The sequence below is a fragment of the Physeter macrocephalus genome, chromosome 19 (genome assembly GCF_002837175.3).
Source record: "Physeter macrocephalus isolate SW-GA chromosome 19, ASM283717v5, whole genome shotgun sequence".
In the NCBI taxonomy this organism is placed as follows: Eukaryota; Metazoa; Chordata; class Mammalia; order Artiodactyla; family Physeteridae; genus Physeter; species Physeter macrocephalus.
In genome coordinates this window covers 19663555-19679720 of record NC_041232.1, presented here as the reverse complement: position 1 = coordinate 19679720, position 16166 = coordinate 19663555, and the positions used below count along the sequence as shown (strand labels likewise).

Sequence of the window (16166 nt, the reverse complement as noted above, 5' to 3'; positions counted from 1 at the left end):
GAAGGACTTTAAAATGAGCATAGTCTTTCATGAGTAATTTACTTGTAAACAATCTATCTTAAGATACCCTAAATACGGAAAAAACTTTAGACACAAACTGCAAATTATTTATGAAAGCAAAGAATTTCGCTTCAAACAAGATGTCCAGTTACTAGACAATAATCAACTAAATTAATGTCAAGCCACTCACCAGAACATATAAAGGCATTAAAACATTTTCTCAGATAGTTTCATAATATAAACTATGTTTCTTATGCTATCAAGAGAAAATTATAAGATAGGATTATATAAAATATCTTTATTAGTGTGTTTTTAACCCATATACATAGAAAAAAGATAAAAGAAATATATATTAAAGGTGATGGAACTATGGAAGATACATTTTTCCCTGCTTTTCTACATTTTCCCAAGCTTTTTACAGAAGTACTATTTTTTTCTTTTTGTTTTTTGCCGTGTGTCATGTGGGATCTTAGTTCCCAGACCAGGGATCGAAACCACGCTCCCTGAAGTGGAAGTGCAGAGCCCTAGCCACTGGACCACCAGGGAATTCCCACAAGTACTACTTTTATAATAAAAAATAAATATGAAAACCTTCTAGTGCCATAGGCCAGTGGCTTAAGATCTAACAGAAATTTTTACTGAAGAGATTAAGTTCATATACAATGATAGAAAAAATTGAGAAGCTACTAATAGACAAAATACTACATGCAAATACGTAAGTAGAAGTATCTCAAATCACTGTTCTTCTTTCAAGACTAAAATAGAAGCCAGTCACTTGCCCTTTTAAACAGTCTATCAATGTTGTCAAACTTCTTTGCTTCATCTGGAAGTTGTGATCTGATATCTCCACCGATAAAGATGCTTTCCAGATACATCCATTTTCTCTGAACCAACATCCAAACCTGTAAATGCACAATGTTATCATCAACACAGGTTCCCAGGTACCTCGAGGTGTGTATGGCAAAACCCACCTTAACACGGGACAGATTTAAACCAACTCAGGTCAAAAGACTTTCCAGGCAAGAGGGCAGAGTGAGTGCATACACTCCTTTCCAAATATATAGGAATGATAGAGGAAGCAGAGCTAAATATTCTAAAATACACACCTACACTCAAAAGCAAAAGAAAACTCTCCACCCCAGCCTGGGACAGGGAGGAAGCTTCTAGTTGTGAGCAGGGGTTGGAGCCCCGTGACCCAAAGGACAAACTGTGCAGAAGCCCAAGCAAAAACTGATTCAAATACTACGTGACCCACAATTCCACTCCTAGGCATAGACCCAGAAGAACTGAAAACAGGGACTCAAAAAGTAGTTGTACACCAACACTTACAGAAGCACTATTTCATTAACCAAAAGGTGGAAACAACCCAAATGTCCATCAACAGGTGAATGGGATACACAAAATGTGGTCCATCCACACAATGGAATACGATTCAGCCACAAAAAAGAATGAAGCACTGACACATTCTACAACATAGATGAACCTTGAAAATATGACTCTAGGTGAAAGAAGCCAGACACAAAGGCCACATACTATATGATTGCATTTACATGAAATACCCACAATAGGGAAATTCACAGAGACAGAAAATAGACTGATGATTGTCATAGGCTGGAGGGAGGGGAAGTAGGGAGTAATTGCTGTTTAATGGGTATGGGAATTTCTTTAGAGATGATGAAAACGTTCTGGAACTAGATAGAGGTGGTGGTTGCACAACATTGTGAATGGACTAAACGCCACTGAATTGTGGACTGTAAAACGGGTAATTGTATGTTACATAAATTTCATGTCAATTAAAAACATTTTGTCCTAACAAAGAAAAGAAAACAGTACTATATCCAGGCTAACAGATGCCACTAATAAAAAGTAATAGAGAGCTTCCCTGGTGGCGCAGTGGTTGAGAGTCCGCCTGCCGATGCAGGGGACACAGGTTCGTGCCCCGGTCCGGGAAGATCCCACATGCCGCAGAGCAGCTGGGTCCGTGAGCCATGGCCGCTGAGCCTGCGTGTCTGGAGCCTGTGCTCCGCAATGGAAGAAGCCACAACAGTGAGAGGCCCACGTACCGCAACAACAACAACAAAAAAATTAAAGTTTAAAAAAAAGTTTAAGGGCTTCCCTGGTGGCGCTGTGGTTGAGAATCCACCTGCCGATGCAGAGGACACGGGTTCGTGCCCCGGTCCAGGAAGATCCCACATGCCGCGGAGCGGCTAGGCCCGTGAGCCATGGCCGCTGAGCCTGCGTGTCCGGAGCCTGTGCTCCGCAACGGGAGAGGCCACAACAGTGAGAGGCCTGCGTACCACAAAAAAAAAAAAAAAAAAAAAAAAGTTTAAGTAATAGACGAAAAACAAATTTTAAAAAGCAAGTGACGGAAGCCCATGCATGACCACACTCCTAGCCAGTGAAGCAGGCCTGGCTTCATCCCACCCCAAGCTCAGGGTGTGGCAAGTATAAGGCACTTGCCTATGGTCTGAGGAAGAAAACAAGGCAGCCACACAAAACTGGTGAAATGAGCCTGGGTTGCTCACAGAGGTCTGGACACAAAGCAAGAAAGCCCTAAACCCCCTAATATAAGAAAAATCAAAATCACACAGAGAAAAACCCCCTACCATGAAAGAGAGTCACCAAAAAAAAAAAAAAAAAAGGGGTGGGGGGGATTCTGTCCTAAGAAAATAAAAAGTAGAAGGAAATCAGAAAAGGGCTTTAAATATGTTTAAATTCTTCAATGTGATACAAGAGGTGAAAGCATTCTTGCAACAAGAACAGGACAGTATTAAACAAGAATAAGGACACATGAAAAAGCACTGATTAGGAGTCGTGGAAATTAAAAATGCATTCATTGAAATAAAAACTCAGATTGATGCTTCTAATCATCCCTTCCCCCAAAATAAATCAAAGACAGAAAAAGTATGAAAGAGGATCATTAGTTTCTGAGCACAAAATATTCTCATACAAAGTTTCCTTCCTGCTATGAATCAGCTCCTTTCCATCTTTTGTGTGTCTTTTTTCTCACCTCAATGACTTCCCCTATTAGAGAAAGCGTTTTCTCCCATTTGTGAACAGTCTGCAGAAAAGGCCCCACAAATCTGCTTCCTGAGATGCTTTGCAGGTTGAAAGTGTTGTCATCCAGGCACTGGATAATATCATCAACAGACCCCAAGATGTAGCCCCGCTCCTGGGTGCCTTTGTAATACTTGACCACGGTAAATTTCATATTTTCCCACGTGTCCAGGATTTCCTTCACAGCCTGGCCAGGAATATGAAAAGAATGATTCAGGCACAAGGATTGAAAAAACAGAACCCCAACCCAACAGCCACTTCCTGAGTTTGCCATGGATCAACTCAAACCCAGAGTTCCAGTCAGTGTTCCAAATAAGCAGAGATTCTGGTAATCCTAGTCATCATTTACCAAGCACTTGCTCTGTGACAGGTAAGCACGTGCCATTCACGATCTCCTTAGTCCTCAAAGCACCTCAGTGAGGGAGGGATTATTATTACCCACACTTTACAGAGGCGGGAACTGGGGCTCAGAGAGGGGTCGGCTTGCCACGTTCACTCAGCTACTGAGTGCCAGAACCAGGGTCTAAATTCTGTAATCTGCCTCCAGTCTACATCCTCATGAGATCCTGCCCCTCTGTTTACTCTACTGTAAGCAAGAAAATCAAATTACAAATTAATATGCCTATTTTTATGACATTTTCAAAAACACCCTGTCAATATTCATGCATGTGTGTATATAAAAGTATGTGTGTATATAGGTGGTGTAGATGTGTGCATATGTATGTATGTATATTATGGGTATATGTATGTGCATGTGTATATTGCGTCTGTATATACATGTATGCATATATGTATGTGTGATACATGTGTGTTTATGTACATGTATATAGGTGCATGTTATGTGTATTTATGTGTGGGCATGTATGTGTATGGGCATACTACTCATGTATGGGGATGTGCATGTATATGTATTTTATACATCTGTGTGTGTGTGTATCCATGGATATATGTGTACATGTGTACATATGTGTATACACGTGTATATGCATTTTTTGGGTTGTGCCATGCTGCGGCATGCGGGATCTTAGTTCCCCGACCAGGGATCAAACCCGGGCCCCCTGCAGTGGAAGCGTGGAGCCCTAACCACTGCACCACCAGGAAATTCCCTGCATATGCATTTTAAAGTGTTAAAGGAGGGACTTCCCTGGTGGCAGCAGTGGTTAAGAATCTACCTGCCAATGCATGGGACACGGGTTCAATCCCTGGTCCGTGAGGATCCCATATGCTGTGAAGCAACTAAGCCCGTGTGCTCAGCTACTGAGCCTGCATTCTGGAGCCCACAAGCCACAACTGCTGAGGCCAGCATGCCACAACTACTGAAGCCCGTGCGCCTAGAGCCTGTGCTCCGCAACAAGAGAAGCCACAGCAATGAGAAGCCCGGGCACCGCAACAAAGAGTAGCCCTCACTTGCTGCAACTAGAGGAAGTCCGCGTACAGCAATGAAGACCCAATGCAGCCAAAAATAAATAAATAAATAAAATAAAAATTTTAAAGTTTGTTAAATAAATAAATAAATAAAGTGTTAAAGGATATACCCTAAAATGTTAATAATTTAACTTCAGGGACCTCCCTGGTGGTCCAGGGGTTAAGACTCCACGCTCCCAATGTGGGGGGCCCAGGTTCGATCCCTGGTCAGGGAACTAGATCCCGCATGCATGCTGCAACTAAGAGCCCACATGCCACAACTAAAGATCCCGCATGCCGCAACTAAGAGCCCACACGGCCAAAAAATTAAATATTTTTTAAAATAATAATAATATTAAAATGATAAAAAATAATAAAGATAATTTATCTTCAGGTGGTAGAATTATGAATGATTTGTTTATTTTCTCAGTTTTATACCTGGAACACCCATTATTTCTTTTTTTAAAAAATATTTATTTATTTTTGGCCGTGTTGGGTCTTCGTTTCTGTGCGAGGGCTTTCTCTAGTTGCGGCAAGCAGGGGCCACGCTTCATCGCGGTGCGCGGGCCTCTCACTATCGCGGCCTCTCGTTGCGGAGCACAGGCTCCAGACGCGCAGGCTCAGTAGTTGTGGCTCACGGGCCTAGTTGCTCCGCGGCATGTGGGATCTTCCCAGAGCAGGGCTCGAACCCGTGTCCCCTGCATTGGCAGGCAGATTCTCAACCACTGCGCCATCAGGGAAGCCCCCACCCATTATTTCTTTAATATATAAGTCAAGAGTGAAACTATAATTAAGAACTAAAACATTTAACTGGGGCAGAAATTCTATTTCTAGAACAGATCATTCTTTCTCGCTCAAACATAACAGGTATCAGAGCAAACGGGTCTTCTCTCTGAATTAAAAAAAAAAATTCTCTTTTTTTTCTGTACCGTTTTACAACTAAAAATAGTCCTACCTTCTCAATGGCTATCTCCTTGATGGCCGACGTCACAATCTCGTTGAGAACATCTGTGTGTGTGTGAAGCTCCATAGCAAACATGTTTTCCAAGGTGAATGTTTCAGTCATTTCAAACATCACGCCTGTTTTCTCCATAAGCTCTTTCCAATGCCTAAAGGTGCATCCACATTAAAATCTTTCTGTCTACTGAGTTTAGTGATGGATTCAATTATTCCCTCTTTAACCACAGGATAAATTCCCATTATAAACACTTCTTGTAATGGAATTTGGAATTACGAGGACATCACTGGAATTATCTGTCCAAAGTTTTCCAAGATCCCATGGGCTGCCGGAATTAAACCCAGGAAACAACATCTAGAAGATATTTTCTTAGATGGCTAGTCTTCACTACCACCTAAGAAGATACACAACTTTTCGTTTGTTGGTAACTGCTTCTGCACGGTGTGGAGACGGGTGATCCCGACCTCTCTTGGATCACTCAGCCTGTCTGAGACCCTGGTGCAAATTACGAGCGCTCGTGTGCTGGATAAACATTCAGCAAGCACTAACTCTGTGCAGGCAGTGGGCTGGCTGCTGGGGGTTCAGAGTGACTCAGAGGCAAGGCCCCTGCCCTGGGGAACACTACCCGAGACTTGGGGAGAGTCAGTGACCGAGAAAACAAATCTATAGATTAAATAACCGCATACTGTTTCTAGCACTATGAAAAAAAACGCAGAGTGATAAAGTTAAGAAGGGGGAACAGGACAGACACAGTACCAAGCAGCACTGCTCTTGACCCAATCTGGCCTCCTTTGAAGGTTCACATTTGCCCACTTTTATGGTCCCATGTATATGGGATGAATGCGATAAGGCAGCTAAACATGGCACTGGACCAGCAGAATGCCAGATACCCAGCATACAAGCAGTAATCGTAGAATCACTGATTTTTGTTGTGCACAGAGATGGTCAGAAAGGAGAATCTACCGTTTTTTCTCTCTCTAGTCCCAGGTCTAGTGCAGGAGTTGATATAGAAGAATCCTTGTGGTTGATAATTTAATGGAAACTTTACATAGAGGCGATATTATAGAAATATTACTTGCATATTTATAGCCCTGCGTTGCTGTTGGAATCTTGTCCTTCATCATCAGAGCTGAGCAAAGACATATTTTAAAGTAAAAGCTCCTCCCACAAACCTGTCTCTTAAAGCCTCGTGCTTCAAGTCAAGAAGTAAAGGAATCGAGTCTTTGAACGCCTTCATTTTTGCTTCCAAATGGTAGGCCACTGATAAATTTCGGACCTGCCGGGGCAGCTTTCTGAGGGACCTGAGAAAACTTTCAATTCCTTCCTGGAGAAACTGAACATTTAGGTTGATCCAGAGTGTCTGAGACCATTCTTCCTTTGCAACCTGGAAATGGGCAAGAAACAGTCCCATCAACAAGACCCCTTTGGAAACTTGAAGGAGGCTTGACCGGGAGAGCGCATTCCTAACCCTTGGTTATGCTCACTTCTCTCCAAATATCATCACCCATCTCCCCACAACGACCTCAAATTCACAAAAGAAAAATCGATTCCAAGGCTCTAAAACACAAACAGAACATTCCAACTTTTTTAAGCCCTCACAAAAATAATGCTGTATCCGAGGATGTGTAGGATCCAAAACCATGTCTTCCTTTCCTTCAGGGAAAAGGATGAAGCAGGATGTCAGAAACAGGTATCTTTAAATCAGGGAGCCACTTGGGTCTTAAATATGTACTTCATTCAGGCGCTGTCCTTTTCTGATAAAAGAAGCTAAGGTTACAAAATACCTACAATTTAGATAATCCTGCTTGGTTATCATAAAGAAAAGACTTAAAAAAAAAAAAAAAAGAAAAAGAAAAGACTGTGTTCCAGCTCCCTGAGATTTAATGTAAACAGTACCATCTCGTGTAAAATTTACCATCTTGTAGAGTTGGCATTTGCAACCTGTGACATCCAGGCTTGACAGAGTTGCTTGAGTCATGAAATATATTTGACAGGAAATTATGTTAATTGATGAAATACGTGTATGATAATTTTTTTGGCTGTGTTGGGTCTTAGTTGCGGCGCGCAGGATCTTTGTTGAGGCATGCGGGATCTTTCATTGCGATGCCCAGGCGCTTGGCTCTTCCTTGCGGGGCGCAGGCTTCTCTCTAGTTGTGTGCACGGGTTTTTTTCTCTCTAGTTGTGGCACGTGGGCTCTGTAATTGTGGCGCACGGGCTCTCTAGTTGAGGTGCGTGAGCTCAGTAGTTGTGGCGCACGGGCTTGGTTGCCCTGCGGCATGTGGGAACCTAGTTCCCCAACCAGGGATACGACCCACGTCCCCTGCATTGGAAGGCGGATTCTTTACCACTGGACCACCAGGGAAGTCCCGTGTATGATAATTCTTTAAAGTGCAAATGGCACTACATATGATGTATTTACATTTTTTCATTTCTCTTCTTTTCTTGCCTTCTAGAAAGATATTAAAAGCTCCAACCGTTTTTTGGATTATTTTGAGATGACTCCCATGATTCATTACCTCCTTTTTGCAAAAATTTAATGAGAAACAAATTAGAAAGAAATCATAAAGAAATTAAGTACTTCTTGGAGTTTCTACCCCTAAATATACAACCAATCAGTCATCATAATAATGCCTTTCCTTCATCCACCCTCCATGCCTTTGCCTGACACTCTCTCCACTGAGCACATTTGTTAAAACCACAACTATGGTTAGGCCCACAACCCCACGTTTATCAGGACCCAACACCTACACCCAGGCAGCCAACCACGATTGCTCAAAACTCAACCTTGCCCACGGCCTCAGTCGAGATCCAGGACCGTGTGGGCACCATCCGTCACCCCACATCTCCTTGGCCCTCTTGCTCCCCATTCTTCCAGAGGGTCATTTCACCCCCACTCCACCATCCTCAACCAGCCAGCATCCCCGCCCACCGTCCCCTCTGCGGATGACCTTGCTGTGGGCAACCCCGGGGAAGCGGCTGCGATCAGAACATTCAGCACCTCCCGCTAGAAGCATCTCTGTGCCTAGGCTCTGTCCTCCCCACAGGACGGTCGATGAGTCCGCCTCTTATTTGAGGTCACCTCTTGATACCATCCCTTTCCCACTTACTCAAGGACACCAGACACGAAGACTCCCTTCTCCCTCCTATTACCTGCGTCCCCTCCTTACGGGATCACTCCTGTCAGTACACAAACTCACGCTGTAATTTCTCCCACCTAAAAAGAAATGTATCCCGACCCCGAGCCTGTGCTCCGCAACGGGAGAGGCCACAACAGTGAGAGGCCTGCGTACAAAAAAAAAAAAAAAAAAAAAAAAGTTTAAGTAATAGACGAAAAACAAATTTTAAAAAGCAAGTGACGGAAGCCCATGCATGACCACACTCCTAGCCAGTGAAGCAGGCCTGGCTTCATCCCACCCCAAGCTCAGGGTGTGGCAAGTATAAGGCACTTGCCTATGGTCTGAGGAAGAAAACAAGGCAGCCACACAAAACTGGTGAAATGAGCCTGGGTTGCTCACAGAGGTCTGGACACAAAGCAAGAAAGCCCTAAACCCCCTAATATAAGAAAAATCAAAATCACACAGAGAAAAACCCCCTACCATGAAAGAGAGTCACCAAAAAAAAAAAAAAAAAAGGGGTGGGGGGGATTCTGTCCTAAGAAAATAAAAAGTAGAAGGAAATCAGAAAAGGGCTTTAAATATGTTTAAATTCTTCAATGTGATACAAGAGGTGAAAGCATTCTTGCAACAAGAACAGGACAGTATTAAACAAGAATAAGGACACATGAAAAAGCACTGATTAGGAGTCGTGGAAATTAAAAATGCATTCATTGAAATAAAAACTCAGATTGATGCTTCTAATCATCCCTTCCCCCAAAATAAATCAAAGACAGAAAAAGTATGAAAGAGGATCATTAGTTTCTGAGCACAAAATATTCTCATACAAAGTTTCCTTCCTGCTATGAATCAGCTCCTTTCCATCTTTTGTGTGTCTTTTTTCTCACCTCAATGACTTCCCCTATTAGAGAAAGCGTTTTCTCCCATTTGTGAACAGTCTGCAGAAAAGGCCCCACAAATCTGCTTCCTGAGATGCTTTGCAGGTTGAAAGTGTTGTCATCCAGGCACTGGATAATATCATCAACAGACCCCAAGATGTAGCCCCGCTCCTGGGTGCCTTTGTAATACTTGACCACGGTAAATTTCATATTTTCCCACGTGTCCAGGATTTCCTTCACAGCCTGGCCAGGAATATGAAAAGAATGATTCAGGCACAAGGATTGAAAAAACAGAACCCCAACCCAACAGCCACTTCCTGAGTTTGCCATGGATCAACTCAAACCCAGAGTTCCAGTCAGTGTTCCAAATAAGCAGAGATTCTGGTAATCCTAGTCATCATTTACCAAGCACTTGCTCTGTGACAGGTAAGCACGTGCCATTCACGATCTCCTTAGTCCTCAAAGCACCTCAGTGAGGGAGGGATTATTATTACCCACACTTTACAGAGGCGGGAACTGGGGCTCAGAGAGGGGTCGGCTTGCCACGTTCACTCAGCTACTGAGTGCCAGAACCAGGGTCTAAATTCTGTAATCTGCCTCCAGTCTACATCCTCATGAGATCCTGCCCCTCTGTTTACTCTACTGTAAGCAAGAAAATCAAATTACAAATTAATATGCCTATTTTTATGACATTTTCAAAAACACCCTGTCAATATTCATGCATGTGTGTATATAAAAGTATGTGTGTATATAGGTGGTGTAGATGTGTGCATATGTATGTATGTATATTATGGGTATATGTATGTGCATGTGTATATTGCGTCTGTATATACATGTATGCATATATGTATGTGTGATACATGTGTGTTTATGTACATGTATATAGGTGCATGTTATGTGTATTTATGTGTGGGCATGTATGTGTATGGGCATACTACTCATGTATGGGGATGTGCATGTATATGTATTTTATACATCTGTGTGTGTGTGTATCCATGGATATATGTGTACATGTGTACATATGTGTATACACGTGTATATGCATTTTTTGGGTTGTGCCATGCTGCGGCATGCGGGATCTTAGTTCCCCGACCAGGGATCAAACCCGGGCCCCCTGCAGTGGAAGCGTGGAGCCCTAACCACTGCACCACCAGGAAATTCCCTGCATATGCATTTTAAAGTGTTAAAGGAGGGACTTCCCTGGTGGCAGCAGTGGTTAAGAATCTACCTGCCAATGCATGGGACACGGGTTCAATCCCTGGTCCGTGAGGATCCCATATGCTGTGAAGCAACTAAGCCCGTGTGCTCAGCTACTGAGCCTGCATTCTGGAGCCCACAAGCCACAACTGCTGAGGCCAGCATGCCACAACTACTGAAGCCCGTGCGCCTAGAGCCTGTGCTCCGCAACAAGAGAAGCCACAGCAATGAGAAGCCCGGGCACCGCAACAAAGAGTAGCCCTCACTTGCTGCAACTAGAGGAAGTCCGCGTACAGCAATGAAGACCCAATGCAGCCAAAAATAAATAAATAAATAAAATAAAAATTTTAAAGTTTGTTAAATAAATAAATAAATAAAGTGTTAAAGGATATACCCTAAAATGTTAATAATTTAACTTCAGGGACCTCCCTGGTGGTCCAGGGGTTAAGACTCCACGCTCCCAATGTGGGGGGCCCAGGTTCGATCCCTGGTCAGGGAACTAGATCCCGCATGCATGCTGCAACTAAGAGCCCACATGCCACAACTAAAGATCCCGCATGCCGCAACTAAGAGCCCACACGGCCAAAAAATTAAATATTTTTTAAAATAATAATAATATTAAAATGATAAAAAATAATAAAGATAATTTATCTTCAGGTGGTAGAATTATGAATGATTTGTTTATTTTCTCAGTTTTATACCTGGAACACCCATTATTTCTTTTTTTAAAAAATATTTATTTATTTTTGGCCGTGTTGGGTCTTCGTTTCTGTGCGAGGGCTTTCTCTAGTTGCAGCTCCATAGCAAACATGTTTTCCAAGGTGAATGTTTCAGTCATTTCAAACATCACGCCTGTTTTCTCCATAAGCTCTTTCCAATGCCTAAAGGTGCATCCACATTAAAATCTTTCTGTCTACTGAGTTTAGTGATGGATTCAATTATTCCCTCTTTAACCACAGGATAAATTCCCATTATAAACACTTCTTGTAATGGAATTTGGAATTACGAGGACATCACTGGAATTATCTGTCCAAAGTTTTCCAAGATCCCATGGGCTGCCGGAATTAAACCCAGGAAACAACATCTAGAAGATATTTTCTTAGATGGCTAGTCTTCACTACCACCTAAGAAGATACACAACTTTTCGTTTGTTGGTAACTGCTTCTGCACGGTGTGGAGACGGGTGATCCCGACCTCTCTTGGATCACTCAGCCTGTCTGAGACCCTGGTGCAAATTACGAGCGCTCGTGTGCTGGATAAACATTCAGCAAGCACTAACTCTGTGCAGGCAGTGGGCTGGCTGCTGGGGGTTCAGAGTGACTCAGAGGCAAGGCCCCTGCCCTGGGGAACACTACCCGAGACTTGGGGAGAGTCAGTGACCGAGAAAACAAATCTATAGATTAAATAACCGCATACTGTTTCTAGCACTATGAAAAAAAACGCAGAGTGATAAAGTTAAGAAGGGGGAACAGGACAGACACAGTACCAAGCAGCACTGCTCTTGACCCAATCTGGCCTCCTTTGAAGGTTCACATTTGCCCACTTTTATGGTCCCATGTATATGGGATGAATGCGATAAGGCAGCTAAACATGGCACTGGACCAGCAGAATGCCAGATACCCAGCATACAAGCAGTAATCGTAGAATCACTGATTTTTGTTGTGCACAGAGATGGTCAGAAAGGAGAATCTACCGTTTTTTCTCTCTCTAGTCCCAGGTCTAGTGCAGGAGTTGATATAGAAGAATCCTTGTGGTTGATAATTTAATGGAAACTTTACATAGAGGCGATATTATAGAAATATTACTTGCATATTTATAGCCCTGCGTTGCTGTTGGAATCTTGTCCTTCATCATCAGAGCTGAGCAAAGACATATTTTAAAGTAAAAGCTCCTCCCACAAACCTGTCTCTTAAAGCCTCGTGCTTCAAGTCAAGAAGTAAAGGAATCGAGTCTTTGAACGCCTTCATTTTTGCTTCCAAATGGTAGGCCACTGATAAATTTCGGACCTGCCGGGGCAGCTTTCTGAGGGACCTGAGAAAACTTTCAATTCCTTCCTGGAGAAACTGAACATTTAGGTTGATCCAGAGTGTCTGAGACCATTCTTCCTTTGCAACCTGGAAATGGGCAAGAAACAGTCCCATCAACAAGACCCCTTTGGAAACTTGAAGGAGGCTTGACCGGGAGAGCGCATTCCTAACCCTTGGTTATGCTCACTTCTCTCCAAATATCATCACCCATCTCCCCACAACGACCTCAAATTCACAAAAGAAAAATCGATTCCAAGGCTCTAAAACACAAACAGAACATTCCAACTTTTTTAAGCCCTCACAAAAATAATGCTGTATCCGAGGATGTGTAGGATCCAAAACCATGTCTTCCTTTCCTTCAGGGAAAAGGATGAAGCAGGATGTCAGAAACAGGTATCTTTAAATCAGGGAGCCACTTGGGTCTTAAATATGTACTTCATTCAGGCGCTGTCCTTTTCTGATAAAAGAAGCTAAGGTTACAAAATACCTACAATTTAGATAATCCTGCTTGGTTATCATAAAGAAAAGACTTAAAAAAAAAAAAAAAAGAAAAAGAAAAGACTGTGTTCCAGCTCCCTGAGATTTAATGTAAACAGTACCATCTCGTGTAAAATTTACCATCTTGTAGAGTTGGCATTTGCAACCTGTGACATCCAGGCTTGACAGAGTTGCTTGAGTCATGAAATATATTTGACAGGAAATTATGTTAATTGATGAAATACGTGTATGATAATTTTTTTGGCTGTGTTGGGTCTTAGTTGCGGCGCGCAGGATCTTTGTTGAGGCATGCGGGATCTTTCATTGCGATGCCCAGGCGCTTGGCTCTTCCTTGCGGGGCGCAGGCTTCTCTCTAGTTGTGTGCACGGGTTTTTTTCTCTCTAGTTGTGGCACGTGGGCTCTGTAATTGTGGCGCACGGGCTCTCTAGTTGAGGTGCGTGAGCTCAGTAGTTGTGGCGCACGGGCTTGGTTGCCCTGCGGCATGTGGGAACCTAGTTCCCCAACCAGGGATACGACCCACGTCCCCTGCATTGGAAGGCGGATTCTTTACCACTGGACCACCAGGGAAGTCCCGTGTATGATAATTCTTTAAAGTGCAAATGGCACTACATATGATGTATTTACATTTTTTCATTTCTCTTCTTTTCTTGCCTTCTAGAAAGATATTAAAAGCTCCAACCGTTTTTTGGATTATTTTGAGATGACTCCCATGATTCATTACCTCCTTTTTGCAAAAATTTAATGAGAAACAAATTAGAAAGAAATCATAAAGAAATTAAGTACTTCTTGGAGTTTCTACCCCTAAATATACAACCAATCAGTCATCATAATAATGCCTTTCCTTCATCCACCCTCCATGCCTTTGCCTGACACTCTCTCCACTGAGCACATTTGTTAAAACCACAACTATGGTTAGGCCCACAACCCCACGTTTATCAGGACCCAACACCTACACCCAGGCAGCCAACCACGATTGCTCAAAACTCAACCTTGCCCACGGCCTCAGTCGAGATCCAGGACCGTGTGGGCACCATCCGTCACCCCACATCTCCTTGGCCCTCTTGCTCCCCATTCTTCCAGAGGGTCATTTCACCCCCACTCCACCATCCTCAACCAGCCAGCATCCCCGCCCACCGTCCCCTCTGCGGATGACCTTGCTGTGGGCAACCCCGGGGAAGCGGCTGCGATCAGAACATTCAGCACCTCCCGCTAGAAGCATCTCTGTGCCTAGGCTCTGTCCTCCCCACAGGACGGTCGATGAGTCCGCCTCTTATTTGAGGTCACCTCTTGATACCATCCCTTTCCCACTTACTCAAGGACACCAGACACGAAGACTCCCTTCTCCCTCCTATTACCTGCGTCCCCTCCTTACGGGATCACTCCTGTCAGTACACAAACTCACGCTGTAATTTCTCCCACCTAAAAAGAAATGTATCCCGACCCCACGTCCCCTCCACCCATCACTCCTCATCTCCCTGCTTCCCTCCGTAACAAGACTCACTGGAAGAGTCACCTACACTTGGCGTTTCTAATGCCTCTCTTCCCTTTCTCTCTGTTTTTCCTCAGCTTTATGGAGGGTTCACGCGTGTACAATAGGCTGCACATATGTCAAGTGTACAGCTGGGTAAGTTTTGACCTGTGCGCATACCGTGAGACCATCAGCTCAGTCGAGATAAGGAACGTATCCACCACCATCAGCTCAGTCGAGATAAGGAACGTATCCACCACCATCACCCTCGATGGTCCCCTCCTGACTTCTCTGTAATCACCCCCTCCCACCCTTCTCCTCCCACCGCTCCCCCCAGTCAACCACTGACCTGCTTTCTGCCAGGAACATGTACAGTGGCACCCAGGACATTCACAATGTCGGGCGGCCTCATCTCCGTCGGGTTCCAGAACTCTCTCCACACCCCAAATGGAAACCCCGTATTCATTAGCGGTCACGCCCCACGACCTCCTCCCAAGAGCCAAAGTGAGAGTTTCTATGAAATCTGCCCCAGGCTCTGTATGACTGCGGCCGCGAAGTCCACTGAGTTGCACTCCCTCCAGCGAGACCCAGCCTGTGGGTGGGCGCTTACCTTTAGTCCTTCGTAGAGCTCGTAAACGGTCTTCAGCCCGCTCATTTCCTTCCGCACTTTCAGCAGCTCTGGGTACGTCGTAATTGGAAGATCAAAAAGCTTCTCGGCATTAGCCAACTCCTGACGGTCCTTTTCGTGTCTCATCAGCTCTTTTTCAAAAGTGGCTAAAAGGTCTACTCCTAGTAAAGAAGCAGATAAATGAATGCATGCAATTTTTTAAATTTAATTTTTATTTCATATTGGAGTATAGTTGATTTACAATGTTGTGTTCGTTTCAGTGCACAGCAAAGTGATTCAGTTATACATATATCTATTCTTTTTCAGATTCTTTTTCCCATATAGGTTATTACAGAGTATTGAGTAGCGTTCCCTGTGCTACACGGTACAGGGATTATCTATTTTATATATTATCTATTTTATATAAAGTAGTGTGTATAATCCCAAATTTCTAATCTATCCCTCCCCCCTCCAACTTTCCCCTTTGGTAACCATGTTTGTTTTTGAAGTCTGTGAGTCTGTTTCTGTTTTATGAATAAGTTCGTTCTGAATACATACAATTTTAAGTTATACAAAATTGAATAAGAAATCATGAACAATATGCAAAACTATCATCTCATCCATAGAAGCCAACTGGGAAGACAAATTTAGAATGACCAGACTTTATCTTGCCATCATTCTAACTAAAACCAGAGGGCCAGTTACATGTGCAAGCTCCTCCAGTTAGAAAGTTCTGTCTCCTGAGCGTTCTCACTCTAAGTGGTCTCAGCTTGGCCTGCAGATTAGAATCCCCACGGGAGCTTTTTTTTTTTTTTGTGGTACGCGGGCCTCTCCCTGTTGTGGCCTCTCCCGTTGTGGAGCACAGGCTCCGGACGTGCAGGCTCAGCGGCCATGGTTCACGGGCCCAGCCGCTCTGCGGCATGTGGGATCTTCCCGGACCGGGGCACGAACCCGTGTCC

General features: G+C 43.7%; 1 protein-coding gene across 1 annotated transcript in view; it reads right to left on the bottom strand.

Moving 5' to 3' along the window:
* The window catches only part of DNAH10 (dynein axonemal heavy chain 10), a 116215-nt gene that overhangs the window by 48184 nt on the left and 51865 nt on the right, over positions 1-16166 (bottom strand). Inside the window, exons 24-28 of the mRNA XM_028480570.2 lie at positions 15211-15389; positions 12510-12721; positions 5417-5570; positions 3011-3244; positions 780-902 (exon numbers count right to left, since the gene is read on the bottom strand). Coding sequence (XP_028336371.1) covers positions 780-902; positions 3011-3244; positions 5417-5570; positions 12510-12721; positions 15211-15389 — 902 coding nt within the window. The remainder of the gene's footprint in view (positions 1-779; positions 903-3010; positions 3245-5416; positions 5571-12509; positions 12722-15210; positions 15390-16166) is intronic.